This window comes from Ornithodoros turicata, chromosome 2 (genome assembly GCF_037126465.1).
Source record: "Ornithodoros turicata isolate Travis chromosome 2, ASM3712646v1, whole genome shotgun sequence".
Classification (NCBI taxonomy): Eukaryota; Metazoa; Arthropoda; class Arachnida; order Ixodida; family Argasidae; genus Ornithodoros; species Ornithodoros turicata.
Genome location: NC_088202.1, coordinates 126981394 through 127003739, shown reverse-complemented (window position 1 = coordinate 127003739; position 22346 = coordinate 126981394). Strand labels below are relative to the sequence as shown.

Genomic DNA, 22346 nt, shown 5'->3' with positions numbered 1-22346 from the left:
GTTCGGTCTTTCCGTTTCATCATCCGCAATCATCTGTTGTCGCACCAATATTGTGAATATACGTATGCGAATATTTTACGTGTTGACCTCTCAGTGTCGCGCTTAAAGCATTTCGGGCTCTGCGAAGGCTCCCGCCACTTGCAGGTCGAATGAATCCGTTCAGAGTTTCTTCAACGGCATCGACTCAAAACAGTATTATTCCTATCATTGCGAAGTTATATTCGAGCTCCATTAGCTGCATTCTTGCTTGATTTTGCCTACTGAGATGAAAACGGCGTTGGCGAACGCAAGCGCTTTGTGCTACATAGTTGGACTATTGTGAAACCACCTCATTCTGGTGGTGCTTAAAAAATAGTCGAGAGTTTCGCAACGCAGCAGCCTTTCACAGAACAGACATAATTGGTATGTTGCAACTCCCACCAAAGATGAGAGTAATGTGTAATATTATCTGCACCATAACAACCACTCTCACCAACACAAAGAGTATCTGTTTGTTAGAAGAATCTAGGCGTGCTCTGCACTATTGCAGCGGCAGTAAAAATTGTAAGACGACGTAAGCATTCTAACGCGAACGGTTAGGGGAAAACATCACGTTCCAGGGCAGAAGGGCCTGTCTGCTCCAGAAGAGGCTTTAAGCGATGAAATGGCCGTTGCGATCATCAAAATTGCTTCGACGGTGAATTAAAAAAAAAAATGAACAGTACGGCGTCAGATTGCCGGAAATGCACTAAGCGCAAATTGAAAACTACCGACGAAGACTTTTATGGGCGCTAGGCAGCCAGCCATTACATATACAGGGCGTGTGTATGTGTGTGTGTGTGTGTGTGTGTTTTTAGCCTTTAAAGAATTTTTATTTTAAAAAAAACTGAGAGCAGCATATATGTAGTTTTTGCAGTTGTGTTCCACGGGCAGGCGGACATCCTCTCGAAGAAAGTGTGCAACTACAAGATGTCTAATGACCTAAAATTCGTTACTCAGTTGTCTCGCGACGTAAACCCTTAATTATTTAAATTTATTTAATTAAAATTCGTTAACTTTCTAATTAGAGGAGTTTTTAGGCAAAAGCGAGGTAGCAGGTGGAGAGGCTATCCTAGTTGCAAGCCATTTCAAGTTAAAAAATGTACAAAACAAGCACGTGCGTTAAAATATCCATCGCCGAATTTTGATATGCAAATGAGCCGAAACCGCGGCGACCAGGAACGCAGGTAGTACAGCGCTCATTTGACGTCATAGGGCAAACGTGATTTGGAGCGATGGAGATGATTGGAGCAAATGCCGCTCTGCTGGCTAGATAAAGCGCTTTCCGGCACATTTAAGCCTCCGTCGGAGAGGGTGGTGCGCTCCGTAGGCGCTTTCGGTTCATTTGCATACCAAAATTCAGCTATGGTTATTTCATGGCACGCGCTCTTTTCTTGATTTTTAAAAGATAGATTGAATTTCAACGAGGATTGTCCCCCCGTTCTGTTATCTCGCTTGTATGAATTTCAGCTATGACATGTAATTATAACATGACTTTCAGTCATGTTGTAGTTACATACTCTCTTCCACAGGATATCCGCCTGCCCGTAGAACTCAACTGCAAAAACGATTGATTGGTTGATTGATTTGTAAAAGGAAAAAGCGGGGCTACTCCAGGACGCGTTATTCCAAAAAGAAAGGGAAATCACACAAATCTATACACTTTAAAACGGAATGGATGAAAACATCACCACAAAACATGGCACCAAAAGCAACAGTGTAGGAGAGTCAACGTGCGAAATCTTAATGCACAAATGCACAAAAAACAAGGAGCGTCACAAAGTGTCGAAGAGATGACAAACGGCAAAGTGCAAAAACGACATCTATGCTGTTCTCATAGCTCTTTTATAAAAACTTGTAAAGGCTAAAAAAAGCACCCTGTGTATCCAACTGTCTGTGACTCTCGCGAAAACACAAATAGCGGAACTAACTAAGGACTGAGTTTGTTTGAGTTTGAGTTTCATTATAGAAAAAAAAATAATAAGGACTAATGACGTGCTTTATACGTTTAATACAACTGTACCTTGGCTAGCTCATTTCGTTAGTGCACATTTTCTTTTCTTGCGTGTTAGTAGACTGTAGTAGGACGTAACACAGTCTCTAGTAACCGATTACTTATCTGCAACCGCTGCTGGAGGCTAGAATTGATGCTTCCATGTGAGAAGCGCTTGCCGTTCTTTCTTCTTGTTTTGTGTTTTTAATTTTCTCTGTTCGTCTTTATGATAAAGTTCTGATATTCTCCCGTAGGAGAGGAACATGAAAATGTTTTCATGCTACGCTGTAAACCAGGACTTGGGAGATACGGTCGTCGAGACAGCTGCTGTCAGCATTTTATGTAAGTATGGCGACGGGTCTGTCTAACTGGATCTGACATTTGGTTTGGTATGCAATGAAACTAACGTAAGCACTTGAATTACTTTTTACAGACGCGCCGGATCCACCTCGCATATTCGGCTACACGGAGGGCACACCCATTCGCGCTAAGACACTCCAGCATATCACATGCGTCACAAATGGCGGAAACCCTCTCCCCACTCTACAGTGGTACAAAGGCAGTACTCAGGTAAGTTGAAGAGTCCAATACCGACAGCGAGTGCGAGTAGAGCAGTTTCTTAAATGTCATATCTCGCACGTGAACATCTTATGCGCAAGTACCTCACCAGATATTCGTGCTTTCCGGGCAATAGTAGTGTGATTCTGACTGCTATCGAACATGCTTGTGCTTCTCTACTTTTTCGCGTCCTTATCTGCACTCTCGTAGTCCCACTACGAAAAATATCAAGTTATTTACTATCCGTTGGTACTCCCGCGAGATATCGCAAAGATCGCCCACGATATTCTGCTTCCAGTGAGGCTTAAAACGCTATCCGATGGAGACGACGACTCCAGCCACCCAAAATTCACCCACCTGCGCAAGGTTATCGTTCAGTCGAAACACAAAGTACCAAGACGTCAAAGTACGAAGGCGAAAAACGGCAAGCCATCACATCACGTCCGACCGGAAGCAGGAAGCCGGAATTTTCCTCGCTTCCTGCTCCCCGCTCTCCAGTGCGCCTCGTAGGAAACTAGGAAACCGCATAAAACGATATATCTGAGGGGGGGGAAAAAGGGAAAGAGCTCGGATACCGAAAGAAGCCATTTCGCAGGTGTATTCTAAAGGGGCACCACGAAGGAGAAACCGTACTTTATTTTGGCCAGCACTTTTCATTCCACCTTTTCTTTTTCTTTTTTTTTTTCCTTCCACTTAACTGCATCCTTCTCGCCATCTGCCAAGACGGCCGCATGCGTTTCCCCAAGATGCGATATTTTTACTGCACGGTATTTAAGATATACTGAGTGTGTGCGCGCAGCATTAAAAAAAAACGACAGTGAGTGAAAAGGGGAAAGAGCTTAAAAATCGCGTTTCCGAGGAAGTGAGCGCGGAACAACTTTTTCTTTTCCTCTTTATCTTACCCCCCTTTTTGCTCTTTGTTTTTAAGGGGCCGAGCTTCGTGGAGAACGCTCGGGACAAAAGGGAACAAAAGGAAGCCGGTCGTTACGGTGGAGGGAGAGGAACAAAATTGAGGCTGCTTAAAACGCTCAGGCGGACTCGTAGGAGCCCGATGCGTATTTATGCATACTCACCGACACTCCTATTGAGAGAAGGCAGAAATGCAGTTAGCGCTCGCTGTGTTGCCCTTTTCTGCAAAAAAAAGAAAAGAATAATCCTCTCCTTGCATCGTTAGGAAAGAGATTGTCTGCAACCGATTTCTTTTTCTTCTCTCGTCGCCGAGTGCGCGCCTCAGCCTTTGTTTAAGGAAGTTTTTTTCGTGTGAGAGAGAGAGAAAGGGAGGCGAACAAGCTCTTACACTCTGCGTCAGTCGATGCATTCCGACAACCCAATAACAAACGTTCGGATCTCGAGAGAACGAATCCTTATTCCGACCGATCGTCATCATTGGGTTGCTGGCGTGTGTGCTTCTCCCTTTTACCGATGCACTCTTTGGGATTGTCACAGCCTGCGCGCTCTTGCTACGAGAGAGTGTAGGACGAAGAGCACGTATGGCACGCCACCTACTGGTATGCCACTGTTCACGTAAGGCTAGGATAGGTTAGGTCATTGAACGCACCTGTCTGCCCAGCGGTGTCAATGGTGGGTGTGGAATTTGTGCGAGGTGATCGATTATTCTGGGCGTCTGCCTCAACGTGTCAAGGGGAGTTATGAAAAAATTACGTCACTTGATGGTCCAAGCCATGTACATTATGTATGAATTCTGGGGCGGACGGCGACGAAATAACGGCCGTGATTTTTCATATAAAGAATTTTTCATCGCTTTTTGTCATGGTAGGTTTTCTGTGTCATTTTCGAGAAAATGAACATCCTGCTATACTTTTAGCCGTTGGGGCTGCTTTGAAATGACGATGCTTCGAACACTACGCGCCATGAACTCGCTTACAGCCATATTTAGGGATGCCGGAACTCTAGCACCTTGATAGAGGAATGATATATCCAGAGGAATTGTGGGTGTAGCTGTAGTGCTAAACTTTGCGCTAACTCCCCTGTATATTGCGTTACGCCAGTTTTTTTCATCTCCGCAAGCCTGTGCCATCGATAGTAGTCATCAGTCTCTCGAATAGCGCCGCATTTGTTTCGTGGATTTAGGTGAACTCGACGTCCAAAATCAATGGCAACGCAGTCTCCTCAGAGGTCGCCATTATTGCTCAAGACTCGGACAACGGTGCCGAATACCGCTGTGAAGCATCTAATGCTGCCACCAAGAAACCGCTGAAGACGGCAATCAAGCTTACGGTTTACTGTGAGTCTTTGCCACTTATGTTCGCTTTTAAATTTAGTGAGTTTTAGTGCGTCGTATACTATCGCCTTTGCGTACGTAAGGGATAGCGTTGGTGCTTCCGCGCACGCGCAAAACCATCCCAGCTATCCCTAACGTACGCAAATGCGATAGCCTACGATACACTAAAACTATCTAATGTCTTTATCGTCGAATTTCTAAGCTGTTCAGCGTCGTACTCACTCTTGCTTGTCGTCTCACTCTTCCTACAGTTCCTCCAACAGCAGTGACCATCAAGGTGAAACCACGCAGGCCACGTTCGGGACAAAGGGTGAGTTTGATAGCAAGCAAATAGCCATTACAGGTTTTGTGTTTTAAAAATGCCGTTTCCCGCTACACAGATAATAGGCACGATAGCAAAACTGGATAGTCTGCTCAAAATGTGTATTACACACTTTTCCTTAAGAATTGAAATTACACAAGGCGTTCGGTTCCTACGGGACTTTCTGAATATTTTACGTGTAATTGACAGCGACGTTTGATGGCGAACATCCGGTGGACCAACTTCTGTGTATCTTGCCCGCAGATGACCCTGACGTGCGAGACGGGTTCCAGTCACCCACAGTCGACCATAACATGGTGGAAGGACGGCCTGCAGTTGTCAGGAGGCGTGGACGACGTCGTGGTCGACGCACCGTACGGCGGCAAAGCGGCGAAGAATGTGTTCGTTGTTAACGTCACCGCGGACGATGATCGAGCAAATTACATGTGCCAAGCGACGAACAAGGCGCTTCAACTGAGCGTGCATGATTCTGTCACATTGGACGTCACCTGTAAGTGGTTACTTGTTCCGTCGGTCCTTTTTCGGCATTTCCCTTTTGGTTTTTTGCCCCATTCGAAATACGTGGAAAATAAGGAGCTGTAATATTTCTCTAAACATATCACCTCATATAGGTATATTCAGGCAAAGATGGACCATCGATATTGGAAAAAGCTTCCTGCATGCGTGAAACATATCAGCTCTCTTCTACAGCATAATCTGTACTTCAAAGAGTGTCATTACGCGTTCATAGCTAGTGGCAGAACAGCGAAGAGTGAGCCAGGCAATATGACACAACACAGGAGTAAATAGTATGCAGTAATGACAGAAACATCTCTCTCGGCACGATAATGGGGGGGACTTTTGAGGAGTAAATCGCTCGACTTTGTTACACACAGTCATTCAACCTTTGTGCTTTTTCGTTGTGTCGCATATGTTTTTTTTTTTTTTTAGAAATTCAAACACATTTCAAACTTTCACTATCTCTGGAAGTATCCTCCTGCAAATTAAATGTGCGCTTTATAATTTTCCTAGTACACTGTTTGTGCAGTTCACTTGTGCCCGCGTCAAAATGTGTTTTCCCTTGGCTTTGTTCACTTTCTATTGAAGTAGCCAGCTGATTGATTGATTTGTAAAAGAAAGAAAAAATGGAGATGTTAGCCAGCTGACCTCATGGCGATCAGCATTCATTCTCGTGCTTCCAAACTTGCCCTATACTCAATCCAAAGCCACTTCAATCGTCGATATCTCTCTTGACCCTATACGCTAAAGCGTCACCGTGCCTACTGCGCAAAGCGACTTTCATTAAAGCGATATCACATTTTCTTCCAGCCACCAACATTCCACGTCCAATTTCGAGGCGCCTACCTCATTCCGCTCGCATTTCCCCGCGCTTTTATTCTTCGTACACGGAAATTCGCTGGCCAAGGTACGGCTCGCAACACGCAACAAAATCACCCACAGAAACGACGACGCTGTCGCAGCAAGTGCGCGCAATCTGACTGGTTAAACTTGTCTGCACCTCAGCAACGGCCGTTCGTGCAAGTTCACGCAAGACGGCCTCCCTGAATTACCCCTTTTATTGGAGAAACCCTTTTTTTTTTCCCTTCCTCCACTTCGTCATTTTCTTCTTCTTTCTTCTCTTCCTCTGTTCTCATTTTCCAGCCCTCCCGTTTTCGTTCTCTGTCGAATGCGAGCTTCTCTTCGAGCACACTGCGCAGTCGTACGGTAATTCCGCAAATGAATTCTCGGCACTGGCTCCCGTTCTTCATGCAAGTCGCTCATTTTTATTCCTCCTTTTTTTTTTTTAAGTTATCCTTCGATGCTTCCTTTCGTTATTCGTCTTAAAAAGCGCAATGAAGACGCTGATAAGCAAGGAAGAAGAGGGATCGGAGCGTGGAGCTTCCACTTCTGTTCCCGCATACGAGACAGAAACGATGCGCTTGAGAAGGGAGGACGCGTAGCCGTCTCAGATAAATAGATTTGCGTCCGCGAACCCGCCAGAGGTGCCAGTGTTCCGTGCCGCGTGAGCGTGTGCGCTGTGCGTGCATGTCGGTCGTTACGTTTGCGACTGATTTATCCGGATACCGATCATTGGTCTGTATACGCATTATGTCTATCCACGCAAAGGAATGACGCGCAGGGGAGTGATAGGAGGAAGGATAGTGATAAGAACGAGCGAATAACCTGCAACCATGAATCAAGATATAGTCGTGGATTTGCAGCCTAATGGAGCACGTATGCTCGAACCCGTCATACAATAAGATGAGAACAATTTGTAAATGTGGCGCTCAGAAATGAAAACGGATGGTCGAATCGTTCGTGTATAAGGCTTGCAAGAACCGGGTTTGCGCACATACTGAATCGTTATTAATGACAACGTTGCCCTTTACTGTAGTGTGTAACCCGTTTCGTTCGTTTCATAAGCATTTTTGCGGAGATGAATAGTTTCGTGAATGCTTAGAGCAGAGTTAATCTTTTTCTCCAGACAAACCCGAGTTTTACAACGCACCGCTGGAACGCTTCGATATCGTCGAAGGCGAATCACTCGTGATCAACCTGACGGCTCGTGCAAACCCTCCCTCAGTGACATACACTTGGACGAAGGACGACCAGAAGGTCCTCACGAAGCAACCTGCCGGAGAACCTCCAGCCACTGTACTGTCTAGCGGGTCACTACTTAACCTGACCAACGTGGTACGCAGTGACGGTGGCGTCTACTATTGTGAAGCCCAAAACAACGAGGGTTCTGCAAAAACGTCCATTCTTATCAACATTCAATGTAAGATCCTTCTCGACTGCTACTCCACGGCCGTTAACGACTGTATAACGTAGCCCACGCTTTTTCTGCTCATTGCAGATGATTCTGAGCTGATTCTTAGTTAAGTTATTTAATCATAACACTCCATCTGATAGCTTACGAGGTCTTCAACATGAGTGTCATGCCCAATCTTGTTTGTTTTTTTGACTGTTTCATTTTTTTATCCTTTAACGATTGCGCATGTCCTACATGGTATGTGTAAATGAAAGTTTTAATTTCACACTTCGCATGCGCGATATGCCATGTAATGGCATTTCAAAGTGACTTGTCACGAGATTTTTTGCTTCACCGCAGATGGTTCCACTATCGTACGGATAACGGAGTCTGTGATCGTGGACGCCGGCTCGAACGCCCAACTCGAATGCGAGGTGGACGCCAAGCCGTTCGACAGCGAAACAGTCTCCTGGCGTCGGACGGGGTACGACATGGCTCGAACCCGTAGCGCCATAGAGGACCGACGATCCTACCTGACTGTGTATAACGTGTCACGCGAGGACTCCGGGAAATTTGAGTGCGTTGCTCACAACGGCATCGGAGGGGAAGTGGTTAAGGTGGCGAATCTCATCGTCAAATGTAAGTGTCAAAAGTTTCTTGTACAAGAACTTCGTGGTGTCAATATTAAGAGTACTCTGTGGAACACCGGCCTCGGTGGTTTGGGTCCTGAATAGTGATCCCGAGGTTGCGAGTTTTGGAGGCCACCAATTTGGAGGCGCGATGGAAATTGCTTATGGGAAATTCGACGGGGCGACCCGGAGTGGCATTTCTTTATCTGCGGCTGAGGAGTCGTTCCTGTTTCACTGCTCGCTCGAGATGAACTTGAGCCGTCACGGAGCGCTCTTCCTCGCTCTGTCGAGGAGGCTTGGATCCCGCCGAAACTCTAACAAATCACTGTCCTCACTTGCGGATATTGCGAGCCCGAGCAATAGCGAACGTCGAGCCGACTCGCTAACTTTGCCAGATGTGGGCAACAACTCTCTTCCAGGATCGTGGCCGGAGCACTACCGTTTTTCGCCTGGGGTTTCAGATTCGATCCGCCCATGCCGGATTTCGTTGCTCTTTAGCGGAATCGGGTGCTCGATCCAGGTTCATGATCGCAGTTGTCCCGCGACGTGAAATCCACAAACTATCTATGTCGAACATACGTATGACGTGAAATAGCAAGAAACATCGTTACAGTGGGATTCCGCAAGTACGTTAACCCTGTTATATTAATGATATGTTAGCAGTATCGCAAAAAAAGACAAAAAGAGTCTTCGTGAGTCAGGTTCATCTTCCGCAGCTGGAGCTACGCGCGAATGCACAGCGAATAAGGATTTAAAAAAAACGTAAGCTGGGGACAAAAAGGGGCGGATTAACTGCAAGCAACGTCGAAGAAAAACGTCGTTATCCCGCGCCTGCAGCTTATACAACGCCTACAACGCGCTACTTCAACACAGCGAACACGATCCCTCCTACAGCTACCACTCACGCACGCGCGCGCGTGCGTAATGGTCGTAGCGGCGAAATATGAGTCGGCGCTTTTTTCTTTTTTTCAGCGTCCCTTTTTCAGGCAGGCAACTGCCAGTACTTTAAATGAAGCTCCCCTATATAGCTACTTGGGCCCCAAGTCTCTAGCTGCAATTCCGTTGACGTCGCGCCTTCTTTACTTTGGCCGCGTAAAACTGCACAACTATGAACCAATTTGCGCGACTGGAGCTCCAGGCTGTTTACTCCAATGAGATTTTGCGCTATTCCCCGCTCGCAGAAAGCTTAGTGACCCCTCCTTTCGCGCGACCTAACGGAAGAAAGATTTCGCAATATTACGCGCGGTGTCTCCCCCGGCCGCCACTAAAAGAAATGCTTTCGCCCTCGTGCCTAAAGGAGAATTGGAGACGCTCACTAAAGCAGGTGATATGCCTAAGCATCCGTTCTGACGTAAAGATCAGATTACCATAGTGAATGTTGTGCTGGGGGGGTGTCTTCGCGCGCTTCCGTTCTCTCAGTGGTACGGAGTAGTGAGCCAAGAAAATTATGCTCGCGTTTCATAGTGTCGTAACAACACTCTCGTGCCATAGTTACTGTTTTAATAAACTATCAGTTACCTGCTGAAGTCATTTGTTTGCTCGCGCATCCGCCCCATCAGGTGGAGAATATCAGAGTTCGCAGCGCTGGACGACCGGTCTTATCAGTGGCGTTACGCGCTCTAGTCAAAATTTTTTTCGGGACATTATGGCGGACACCAAGTTCTAAAGATCAGAGATTTCAGCGACGAAAAGTGGAGCTCGCCCGTCTTCCTCACTTTGTATTTTCACACACTCGTGCGACAGTACTTTCACTCTTTCGCTACCTTTTTTTTTATCTTACTCGTTCGCGTTTTTACTTTGTTTTTGTTTTTCTTCATTTCTCCTACAATCCCAAGCGATCTCTGAGCACTCAGTTTTAAGTGCCCTGGAGTGGACGGGTCAGCATTTGTGGAACTACAACTAGCGCCATATTTTTCGCCGCGTCCATCTATCAAATGTCTTATTAATCTTGCGCTAAAAAATAGCCTGGGTAGTTCCTGAGTTTCGGTGCCGCTTACATGACGAGCAATTGCACGCCGTGAACGCATGCGAAGTCGTTGTGCAAACATGCCCGTGGCGTGCTTCATGAAGCATAATAATAATAATTCGAGGCTTTACGTCGCGAGACAACGATGATCCCGATCGACGCTACTGTGGTCGGTCTGCGGATTAACTTTGCCCACCTGAGGGTTCCTTTAGCATGCGCTCAAAAGTTGCTGGCGTCCTCGTCCGGGTTCGAACCCACAACCTTGGGACGCTACCAACTGTGCCACCGAAGCCGGTGTAGAAGTACACAACCCTGCGAACATGCCTTAAAGTGTTTCGTCTTCCGGATCTCACAAGCGTGTTTTTATTTTTCTCCTCTCTTTCTGTGCAGTTCGGCCGGAGATCGATCGAGGTGCTGACCAGCTGAAGGCCGCAGGCAAAGAGGGAGCCAGTGCGGAACTCGTGTGCCGGGCTCAGGCCGCCCCCAACGCCACGTTCTCGTGGTCCCGGGAAGGCGTCGCCATCACTGTCGACTCCCGCCCGGAGAAATACGATATAGCCGTTGCTCAGACGGGGTTGCTGTCCTTCGAGAGTACACTCATAGTGAAGAATATCCGCTCCTCGGACTACGGTCCTTACGAATGCGTCGCTCGTAACGAACTTGGATTCGACAGCGCAAAAGTTCACCTGGACACTGTCAGTAAGTGGCCCGTTGCTAGAGTTTCCTTCGTATGCCTGTTCACTTGCCTGTGCCTGTGCACATGCCTGTGCACATGCCTGTAGGTTCACTTATCAGAACATTTAAACAACGTATGTACAACTCGGGTAGAGAGCATGGCACTCACTCTACAGTGACGACTGGCGTGGCATTGTGTCTTCCATTCTGCATTAGGTCGCATAGATCAGTGCTATTCCATTCAGTCACCATCACATCAGCACCAGAACTCAACATCATTACCGACAGTCTTCACAAGCATCAAGCACCGCCATCGTAACTTATCAACATAATAGACAGCATCCACGATTAACATTCAGATTCATATCAGACATCAGCATTATAACCCATCGTGGACATCAACATCATTTATCATGACATAACAGTGATTGATGTTCATGAGTCCCATCATGACTCACAGCTCGTATCCCCGTTTCAGTAGATACCATGGCAGAGCGCTATTTAATGGCTATGCCATAGCCTATGCAATGTCAACACCATAACTGATGCGTCGTTTCGATGCGCCACTGCTATTGAATGCAGCACGTACAATGCATCATTTTAAGATGCGACACAGAATGGTAAATAGTGCGCAGAAATCAAGATGTTAAAGTCTCCACGTTGTCTGCAATACTATTCTATCCCTAATGACTACTTCCAGTAGTGCTTCTGCAGATGACTTGGCTGGAATGTGGGTCAGACAGGCCTAGGGATCATTTGCGCGGATTATCGGAGGAAGCCTATTTGCACGAAATAAACAGCAGCCATCGCAAATCTTGTTTTCCTCCCATTTCCTCCAGCGCGAGCTCTTTTGGGTACACTAGCGTAAACACTGCATGCCGTCCCAGAGTCTAGAGGTCACACGTGTGCCAGTGCAGACGTCTACCCTGGCAGGCAAATATTTGAACCAAGCTGTTCTCGAGCTTCCTCAAAGTGCCTAACAGAGAGAAAGGCACAAAGCTGGTAGTAGCACTGTATTCAGGGTTCTCCTTATACCTGATAAATTGCAGGGATGGGGCAGTAGCGAATCTTCCTGGTGGAGGTGCGCAAGAGATCAGATAGAGATAAGACTAAGGTAGAGAAACGGGGTAGTTGGTAAGTCATACTTAAAGTTTTACGCAGCAGAAAGACAAGGACAAAAAGAACCGGACGGGAAGGCTGCGTTCCAGAATACGCAGCGTTCCCGTCAAGTTCTTTGTGTCCCTGTCTCTCTGCTGCGTAAAACTTTAAATATAAGACACTAGTATGCTTCTTGTACATGTTGATTTTATGCCCTTGAGGTGGGAAACCACAAATAGCGGTGCCTTGGTGTTTAGCACCTGCCATTTTGCCAACTCCTAAAGGCCCTGTTAAGTTGTGCACAACACTAAATTATATTTTTATTTAAGACCATCTGAGTGGAACAGTGAACAATGAGTCACATGCCACGCCACTATCTGTTTGTGAGTTTGGAACTCGCATAGCTGGCTTTCATTGTATATAATGGGCCACACAGTTCGTTTCGTTTCAAACTACCGCTTAGAGAAAGCACGCTGAAAGTTTTTTTTAATTATTATTATGCAAGTGGATTACCATAGGGTTATTCTTTAAGCATCGACTTTATCATCATAATTTCGTCATCACAGGCAGCGTATACAATAGCACAGGTGCCGTGCACGCGTTGCGCAAAGATTTTGTAAAGTGCGCTTTTCCCCGTGAAGCATCTTTGTGCGGCAGAGCACCCTTTACAGGACGATGTGTACATCACTTTCACAGGTGCACCTGACCCGCCACTGCAGATGTCTGTTGTAAACGCCACCTACAATACACTGACCGTCGTCTGGCGTCCTGGATTTGACGGCGGACTTCCACAGTCTTTTCGCATTCGTTTCCGTGTCGCAGATTCAAATGAAGGCTACCACTATCAGGATATCCTCTTCCCCAACGCAACTATGCACACAGTTGGTGGGTTGCTCCAGAACACAGAGTATACGCTTAGCATAATGGCCTTCAACGACTGGGGACAAGGCCAATACCTCAAAGATATTATCAAGGGGAAAACAACAGGTGAGTCTTCTTGAGCCTCTCATGAGTCGAAATGCATCGATTCACGACTCAGCGCTGATGTATAGTTCTTCGTCATCAGCTTATTCGTTGTGTTGAAGCGTTCAAATAACTCATGTAACTTTCTTAAAGGTCAAAGTATTAATCCGAACGTACTGCTTCTGCGTCTGATGCGTTATTATTGTCGGGCTATAGTTGTACGCCGCACGTGAAAACATAAGCGCTGTTTCTAGTTGTTTCATATGTGGTGACTTGGGAATTACGGATGATTAAACCCACCAGCTGCAGTTATTCATCGCATAACAATCCATTCCGACTTCGAGCGCGCGAAAAGCAAGCTAGCTCATCAGGAGAACTCGACAATTACGGCGATTTTGTACCAAAACAAGAAAAACTCAGCACTCTGGTACAGGAGTCGCATTTTAGCAGGCGTAGGCAACTCTAAATTACTTTCAAACAAGCGTGTCCTTTCTGCTCTTTGGTGAAAGCTACAGTGCACATAGTCGAGAGTGGAGTTGTCGAAGGCCGACGGATTAATTAGGAGCTTGTAACTTCTGATTAGCGTGCGCACTAAGCTGCCTTAGAGTCAAGCTGTATCGTAGGTGAACCTGAAAACAACATCGTGTCAGCATTAATTCCTCGAATAAGTCTTGTTGGAGGTGGAAATGTGTGATGGCTGATATTTTCTCCAAGGTGTTGAGATCACGCATGCCGCTATGATATATCCGATTCATATGTTCAGCACACACACAGCCCATGCGTGAAATTCTGGAAACAACTGGCAATGACAGTTTAATACATCGTGCACTGGGCACGTTACTGTGCAGCGTATTGTGCGACATTCTCAAATTCAAGCCGTCTAAAAATACACTGTTTTCTGCGAATGCACTTCATGACTGTTGTCTGAAGAGTGCTTAGTGGCCGTAAAAGTGATAGTAACATTTTACTTTATTTTACTTTATCAGAGATGTTCAGAATGTACCGCGTCACCGCGATGTATTAGGAACTATGTGCACAAGTCTCTTTTTACACATAAATTTATAGTGGATGAATTTTGAAACTGAGTTTCAAACCTCGTGATTGGCAATTTGCTTTGGGCCCAGACATACTCTGAAATGACTGGCTCACATCTGGAGGTCTTGGAAATCGATGTCGGCTCGTAAGAAGTGTGCGGTATATTCTATGGATCATGGATAGCTATTATAGCTTTTTGTATTATACTTATTTTGTGTTAATTATTGTACTGCGGCACAAGCAAGCTCCTTAATACGTCGCATACTGGCATAAAAAACGCAGAACGAAACGTTATTTCTTTCTTTATTTTTTTCACAGATGACGCTCCCGCCGCTCCAAAGCAACACGTGGAGCCTCCTGCGAAAATCGACATCCCAAAGATTATCATCACGAGCGTATCAGTCGTGGGAACGTCTCTACTCCTCCTCAACATCGTCCTCGTTATTTGCTTCGTGAGAAAACGAAGAAAGAAGCGGCTCGAAGAAGGTGATACCATGCACTCCCACATACTTTTCGAGAAAATGCTCTATAAGTGCGCTGGACGTTTCACCTGAAGCAATATGGGATTTTACTAGGCGGGATACACATAAAAAATTTGCAATGAAATGACATCGCGACTGGTTCCCTCCTGTGCTCGGATCACCTGACTTGGCAAATCTAAATGAACACCCCCCCCCCCCACACACACACAGCACTTATTGTCACTTCTTCCAGACGCACTTGACACACGCACATTCGATTACAGTCAGTGGCAAGTAATTTTTCATCGAAATTCCATACGGACTTAGGTGAAACAGTTCTACACACTTATGTGTGCAAAAAAGAACAAACGACGCCCTTTGTTACGGCTATTTAACTAACTCGTGTGCTAACTCACTCTTCCTGCATGCTCGCTTTTGGGAGCAGTTCTGTCACGCTTCGCGAAGCTGTGTCAGAGTAAGTGCGGACCTTCAGTGTGCCTTCGTTACTCGCAAGCCCTCGGGCGCTTTGACGAAACGAAAAAGGAAACAAAGAGATTGGAGCGCGTCAAACGAAACGAGTCGTAACGGCGTTCCGCAGAGAGCTTTCTCTTTGTCACTGTTTAGGTCGTTACCTTCATCTGTCTGTTCCACTTAGCTCGTAAACGTAATGTCTCGCTATTTCCTGCATTTTCATACTTTCATCTGAGTCGCTGTAGACAGTACGTCGCCGACGGCTTTACGGCGCTGGTAAATTGCTCCGTCGTGAGCGCTCTAGTTTCATGGAAATTTCGGGACCTCAGTTTCGAATTTCGTAACACGTTTCACGGGGTGAAAGTTCCGAATGGAATCCGAGAGAAAGCCACGCCGGTTAGTGAGTGTAGTGAACGGAATGGGGACCATGACCATGTTTCGACAGAACAGTTAATGGAACTGCGCAAATTCGATATCGGGCATTAATATACATCTGTTCATAAAGCGTTTTTCTATAATTTTATAAGCAAGAAATTATTAACAAGCTTAAATGTACTTTTTCTTTTTTTGCACCATCGTTCGTTGAGCAAGCTCTCACGTCTAATCTCTCCGATGTTTTCATCTATGTTTCCGGAAATCTGATCTTTGATATCCTTCACTGCATGACTTTTCATTGTTGTAACACGATTTACGTAGCCCTGCTCATTGCTATGCGCAGTACCTTACGCATTTTTATTTCCTGCACCTCCTCCTTATCGTCGTTCATCCAGAAGAGAGTGACCAGTCCAGTAAAACAGCCACGATCGAGATGTACGCGCCGAGCAGCTACAATGAAACCATGAACGGCGAGACGGTCAGTTCCACATCCGAAAAAAGCGAGGCCTACTCAAACGAGCACAGTGCGGAATATTCGGTAAGAAGACTACTGAGTGTATGTATGTGTGTGTGTTCATATCAGTCGTTCCCACTGAACATTCTGGTCCTACATGTAGTGAGCGATACTGCTGTGTATGTAACATGTCCCGTCAGTTCACATTTTGTATCGTCGCCTATACATTCCGCGGTTGTCAATTCGCACGAAAGACTTCATCTTAACCGATTAAAGACTTCGCTTAACCAGACTCCGTCATCACTCGCCGATTGATGTTACAGAAAGAACAGTTGGGCCAAAATCTGAATGGAAGTTAACAGCTGAGAGAGGAGACGAAGTGTTTTGTAAAGTTGCGACATAGTGTCATTCCCTTTCGGTAACGTTGAGAGACTCTATGGTTCATATACGAGACTGCCTGTTTTTCGTTTTTATATATGGATTTATTTTTTATTTTTGCAAAGCAACTGCTTGCTCGAGACAGCATGTGTACAAGCGCGTTGTGCATGTGTCGAAATATACCGACCAATAAGATCAGAGAGCTTATGCAGTTACACTGAGCTGATGGAGCAAAGATGGATCCACAGTTGTGGAACCACCATCTCCATACTTTTCTTCACACATCCATTCATCAATCCATCCATCCACCCACCTTATGCAATGAGGTGTCATGTTATCTTTGTTACTAATTATGCTACTCTGCGAATACATGCGTATCAGTAACTCCACAGTGCTGATCGACAGGTAACAGACGTTAGGTAACAGACAACGTTGCCACCCGGCCGATATTGAACCGGCACGACGGGATATTTGTTACTTGTGCCGGCTGCCTGCGATGATTAGCCGGTATTTCAGCACAGAACACACATGGAAAAGTTTTGGGAAATTCTGTCGAAGGATTTGGCACGGGTCCAGCTCCGCTGTTGTCGTGGCTGCACTTTCCCTTGTTTCCAAGTCTTGTTTTCTGTGTACATTGCAACACGAACGGTCCAGACTACACAAACAGAAGGTATACAGGGTGTCCCAGAAAACGTGTCATTGAATTATAATAAAAAACTACACCACGTAGAGTCATGCGGTCAACGGCATTTGTCCTTACTAGGTTTTTGCCACCTCCTGATGTGAATGTAGTGTAACGTAAGTTTAATTATGTAAATTTTTGCGCGCTTAAGTCGGAAATTTGCCAAGTAAAGGTCACTTTTTTACCCCACCAATGTGAAGAGCATGTCTAATTTACTCAAATTAATGATAATTGACAGGCATATTTAGGAGCTATCCCATTGGAGAAAATAGCCGAATATCGTGCTCTACGAAGCTCCCACAGAATAGCGCGCGATTAATTTTTCGGCGCAATCTTTGTCAGTCCGACGAAAGGAGGTTGGAAACCCAGCCCACCCCGGCATCGCAGAAAGAGATAATACAGGCATGGCTTATCGCGTCCGACTTTCACTGGGATAATGCTTTCCCTCTCCCAATTTTATGAAGTGTTACTTTTTCTATCACTCTGTGGGCTTGCTTTGGAACCTCCTATCGTCGGACTCAGAGCGATTGCGCTCAAAAAGTACTCGCACGTTATGGTCCGCTGCTCCGAAAAGCATGGTGTTCGGCTATTTTTTCTGATGGGATAGCTCGTGAATATCACTGTCAATTATCATGAATTTGAGTGAATTCGGCACGCTCTTCATATAGGTGGGGTAAAAAAGTGACCTTTACTTGGCAAATTTCCGAGCTGAATTCGCAAATATTTACATAATTAAACTTACGATACATGACATTGACATCAGGAGGTGGCAAAAAACCTACTAAGAATAAATGTCCTTGACCGCATGATTCTACATGGCGTAGTTTTTCAATTATAATTCAATGACACGTTTTCTGGGACACCCTGTATGTCTGTGGGTTACGCTGCTGAATAAGCACTTTCTCCGGTCATATGATTCTCTTTCACCCCCTCCTATTCTGTATGTCATGTTTTTCTCTATTTTCCTTGCCAGATTTTCCGCTCCCTCTCTCCTCTCGATGGTCACGTAATAGCGTTTCAATAAACAAAGCATTACAACGCAAGCAAGCTGGTGTAATGATGTTGACGGTATCATTTCCTTGAGCTTGAGGCGGCGGTAGGGACAGGAATACAAAACAACAACAACAACAACAACAACAAAACACAAGTAGCAAATTTCAAATTTAGCAAAACGAGAATGATGTTCCGCGTAAACGCGGCAAAGCAGAGCCTGCCATTACGGAGTAGGTTACCGCATTCATCCTTCTCCGTTTCACTCTTTCCTCAACTATACTCCTGCGTCTCGGACTTGCTGCGTTGCGTCACATGCCACACAGCTGTCGCGTTCTTCCTATATATAGGCGGCCACGGTTTGACCTACAAATTTCTTCGGCCTAGTACTCGCGCGTCCACCTCCTGCCACTTTAGATTTCAAATGCTTCTTCTTGCGCTCTCTTTGCCGGAGACATTTACTTTCTTTCGTTACTTGTGTGTGGACAGCTGCTGTGTGCACAGTGTGGGATTTGTTGAACGCGTAAGCTGTAAAGTTGGAAAGCGAGATTAAAATGGGAAGGGTGAAATGCAGGAGTTGTCACAAGTTCGTGAGGGAAGAGGACGGTTGGATGTCATCTGCTGCCCCGGCTGTGATGTGGCTACCGGCGTAGCCCTAGTTTGAAAGAGGCTGGGTGTTCGTATGGGTACTAGTGATGCACAACTATCGATAGTCGACTTCGATAGTATATCGACGGTGTAAAAACTAACGATTGTTGACTATCGATAGTGTCGAAAAACTATCGATAGTTTTACGGTAATTGACTATCGATAGTGCTCTGCTTCTTTCTTCTTTTTTTCTCACTATCGATGCTTTCGTTCCAGCCTTCGTTTTTGCACTGGCACAGCGAGAACGAGAACGGAATCACGTGCGACAAAAGGGCTTTCCGTTTCACTGTGACGTATGAATGATGCACTGCAAGCAGCGAAAGATGATGCTCATCATAACATGAGTCCAGCACAAAGAGTATCGAGGGCTTGATAGAGATGTAGCTCAATCCATGTGCGATGTGCATTCTACATATAGCTTGTTACTAAATATGATACCAAAGTGTCCATACTGGCAGGTGTCTTGCGTAAGAGACATTAGTTCGGCCCAAACTAGAATACGCGTCGAACATCTGGGACCCTCATCATGCTAATCACATCAGTCTTCTAGAATCTGTTCAAAACCGCGCCACCACGTTTATCCTTTCTAATTACTCTTTTTATCCTTTCTAATTACTCTTACCCTTCTAGCGTCACCTCGCTTAAGTCATCCCTTAGCCAACCTTTACTCTCATCGCGTAGGAAATGTTCCCGCTTATGTCTCTTTCACAAACTACACTATGCTTCTTCCATTCGCCCACATTGCGTACGTCCTGCTAACTACACCTTATTGAGGCTAGATCATTCCTGTAAAGTAGAGTCTATTCGTTGTCACAATTCCTACTACATGCACTCGTTTTTTCCCAAAACGATATCCGACTGGAACGACCTGCCGCAGTCACTCGTATCCATCACTAATTATCATTAAATTTGTATGTGTATTTATGCATTCCCCCTCCCCTTCATGTATCGCCCCAGGAGGGCATTTGAGGTTTTGTCATCAATAAATAAATAAATAAATACTCGTCAACTAGGCTGCTACGTTGGAAGAAAGCTCGTAAGCAAGCTTAATTGGTTTGTCTCCTAACAAACAGTGCTTTGCATTCGTTATTGTTTGCGATAACCCACTTATGCAAAAAAAGAAAGGTAGAAATAGAAACCTCTACCCATAGTTTTGCGAATCCAACCGACTCGACCTGTTCTGTATACCGGCCGTTTCACGAAAATCCTCCACCTGAATAATTCAGAAATGGTTAATGTTATCGAATAACTTTCTTTTTGGTAAATACCTTTGAGACGCTGATCAAGAACTAACCATTAAGTGGATCAATTGCATATGTTCTTTCATGCACTAAATTTTGGAACTTTTAAATGTTACTCGGCACTCTTTCGGCACCTGTGCCGTAACGATCGGCAGCTTTGGCCCAAAGTACTCCAGGAAGAAAAAAGACCGCGTCGACACTTCGTTTTTTTTTCTTCAGTAATTCATTTATTTCTGTTTACACGTGAAAAAGAAAGCTACAAAAAATAAGTATCCTGTCTTGTATCGATGTACAACTGTTAACTACTTGCGTTCTTTCCTTTCAGGAGGAATCGAGCAAACCCGCCGCGACGACGTACCTCATCGATCAAGGCAGCGACACCTACGTACCTGACGGTTCCCTGCATTATGCTCCTTACAACCGCTACAGTGACGAAGGTATACCAACTCTCTTTTCTCAGCCATCAACGGCTGCACAAACACTCTCCTATGATTAGATTCATTGGCAGAGCGATGCCCGCCAAAACGCAAACTGACGGAGCTTTGCATAATGGACCTAATCTGCATAATTCCTGCCTCACAATTTGTTTCTGCTCCCTCTTCGAATGACCGGAGGGGAGTAAAAATACGTTACAACGCAAAGTGCTACGGCCTATTTCCCAATGCGCATTTAAAACAGCCGTTCAGTAGAAGGAATGAAACCGGAACCCTAGCGCGATCGGCCCTCTATCCGTCTCGTGTTTAGGTGCAGTGCTTGTCTGGAATTGGATGATTCAAAATGTTCTTTTCGTACTCTAGCATGCACGACCTTTTCTCTACGATTGTAGTCTATTCGCGCTCTTCCAGATTTCAATGGATCCGCGCGAACTCTTTTGTCGTTCGCCAAACGATGCTTTGTTTTTGATATTGTAAGAGTGGCAACAACAGCGCATACGGACGTAGCGATTGTTCAATACTAGATTACGTTGAATACCTGGAATATCAGGACACGTAATAGATTACTTTTTACTTGTAAATGCTGTGTATGCCGGAGATGAGTCGTTTCTGCCTCTTGTACACAACATATCTTACACTACAAAAGCAAAGCAGAAAAGTTTCATAACGGATTTTTGAGCGATGAGACGCGTGAGGTTGTCTTTCCTCGATTTTCAACTTTCTACCGCCAAGAAGACTACCATCCTAAAAACTAAGCCTATTGCACTGCCCTGGAGATAAAATCGTGCTGCGTAATGTCAGCTACGCTGTCATGCTTTTCGCTTGATGCACCCTCCCTCTGCTAACACTGCTCTACTTCACTTGATCTGAAATTGTGTAATAATAGACAGCATTTTAGATGAGCCTGACATTCCTCTTCTATAACTACGTCGCACTCAAAAGTCTTCATTTTCGAGCTCGCGTGGCGTTGCTGTTAGGATGACAGACTTCCGCGCCGAGGCTGGGAGGTGACGCCAGTTCGAACCCCGACACCGGCTGTGCTGTCTGAGGTTTTCCTTGGGTTTTCCAGTATGTCCACGTCTGAACGCCTCTCATAGCCACATTCGCTTTGCGCCGCTAATACGAAAATAAAAATAAAAACAAAAACAAAAAAATGTCTCCATACCGTTCGTACTATCGTCCATTCATACCGAACACACGCTCCTTGAGAAAGCTGAGAAGGGGCTTAATTACCCCGCCTCTAGCGGCGGACACTTTCCGTAACCAGCATTTTTTTTTCTCCCTCTCCTTCCTGCAGTGGTCCCGTCAGTGGCAGCAACGGCAGCGGGCAACGAGAGTATCGATCGGCGGATGCTGCCCAACCGGCGAGTACACTACGAGGGCGATGCAGACTACTACAGCGATGCGCTGCGCAGGAATGCCTACAACCAGAAGCTGGGAGATAAGGTACGGGTCTCGGCGTCTTACGCCGGGGAAAATAATTAACGCCTGTCGATAATCAGGACGTGCCAGACGTACGTACCTAATGAGTTCGAACCGACGACTTCGTCCCCCTGGGGTTTCTCTCCGGCGGCTTCGTTTTCGAAGCGAATTTACGTACGGGGCATCCGAAGCACGGGTTTCTAGGTCGATGATGCAGTGGGGCAAATATGTGCGGAGGTTATGTGCGTTTGAGAGCAGGGAGATCTCTGGCGGTTGGATGTTTAGAATTTGGGGGCGACGGTGAAAAGGGGGGATGACACAGCTGTAATCGGCATAATGGCTCGTTTGACCGGGTCAGTCTGTTTGACTGCGACTGTGTAGGACGCGTGATGGGACTTGTACGGTCAAGGGTGGTTGTTTATTTGTTCCTCTTGCACGGGACGGAATCGCTGTATTTGCTCACAGTCCTGAAGTCGCGTGGCTGCACTACCCCAAGTTGTCAACTATGACCGCCTGGAAAGACGAGGAAACTTGCGAGCTGGTTGTGAAGAGCGCGCGTT

The 22346-nt window shown here is 45.8% G+C and overlaps 1 protein-coding gene across 2 annotated transcripts in view; it reads left to right on the top strand.

Annotated features, from left to right (window-relative positions):
• The window catches only part of LOC135386084 (nephrin-like), a 288664-nt gene that overhangs the window by 261261 nt on the left and 5057 nt on the right, over positions 1-22346 (top strand). The window contains exons 9-21 of one of the 2 annotated variants that reach the window (XM_064615808.1): positions 2266-2353; positions 2445-2581; positions 4661-4814; positions 5063-5121; positions 5377-5623; positions 7598-7891; positions 8225-8503; positions 10850-11158; positions 12929-13219; positions 14549-14716; positions 15936-16075; positions 20256-20367; positions 21662-21810. In XM_064615808.1, coding sequence (XP_064471878.1) covers positions 2266-2353; positions 2445-2581; positions 4661-4814; positions 5063-5121; positions 5377-5623; positions 7598-7891; positions 8225-8503; positions 10850-11158; positions 12929-13219; positions 14549-14716; positions 15936-16075; positions 20256-20367; positions 21662-21810 — 2427 coding nt within the window. Of the gene's footprint in view, positions 1-2265; positions 2354-2444; positions 2582-4660; positions 4815-5062; positions 5122-5376; positions 5624-7597; positions 7892-8224; positions 8504-10849; positions 11159-12928; positions 13220-14548; positions 14717-15932; positions 16076-20255; positions 20368-21661; positions 21811-22346 lie in introns of both variants that reach the window. The other variant, XM_064615807.1, reaches the window with a different exon arrangement.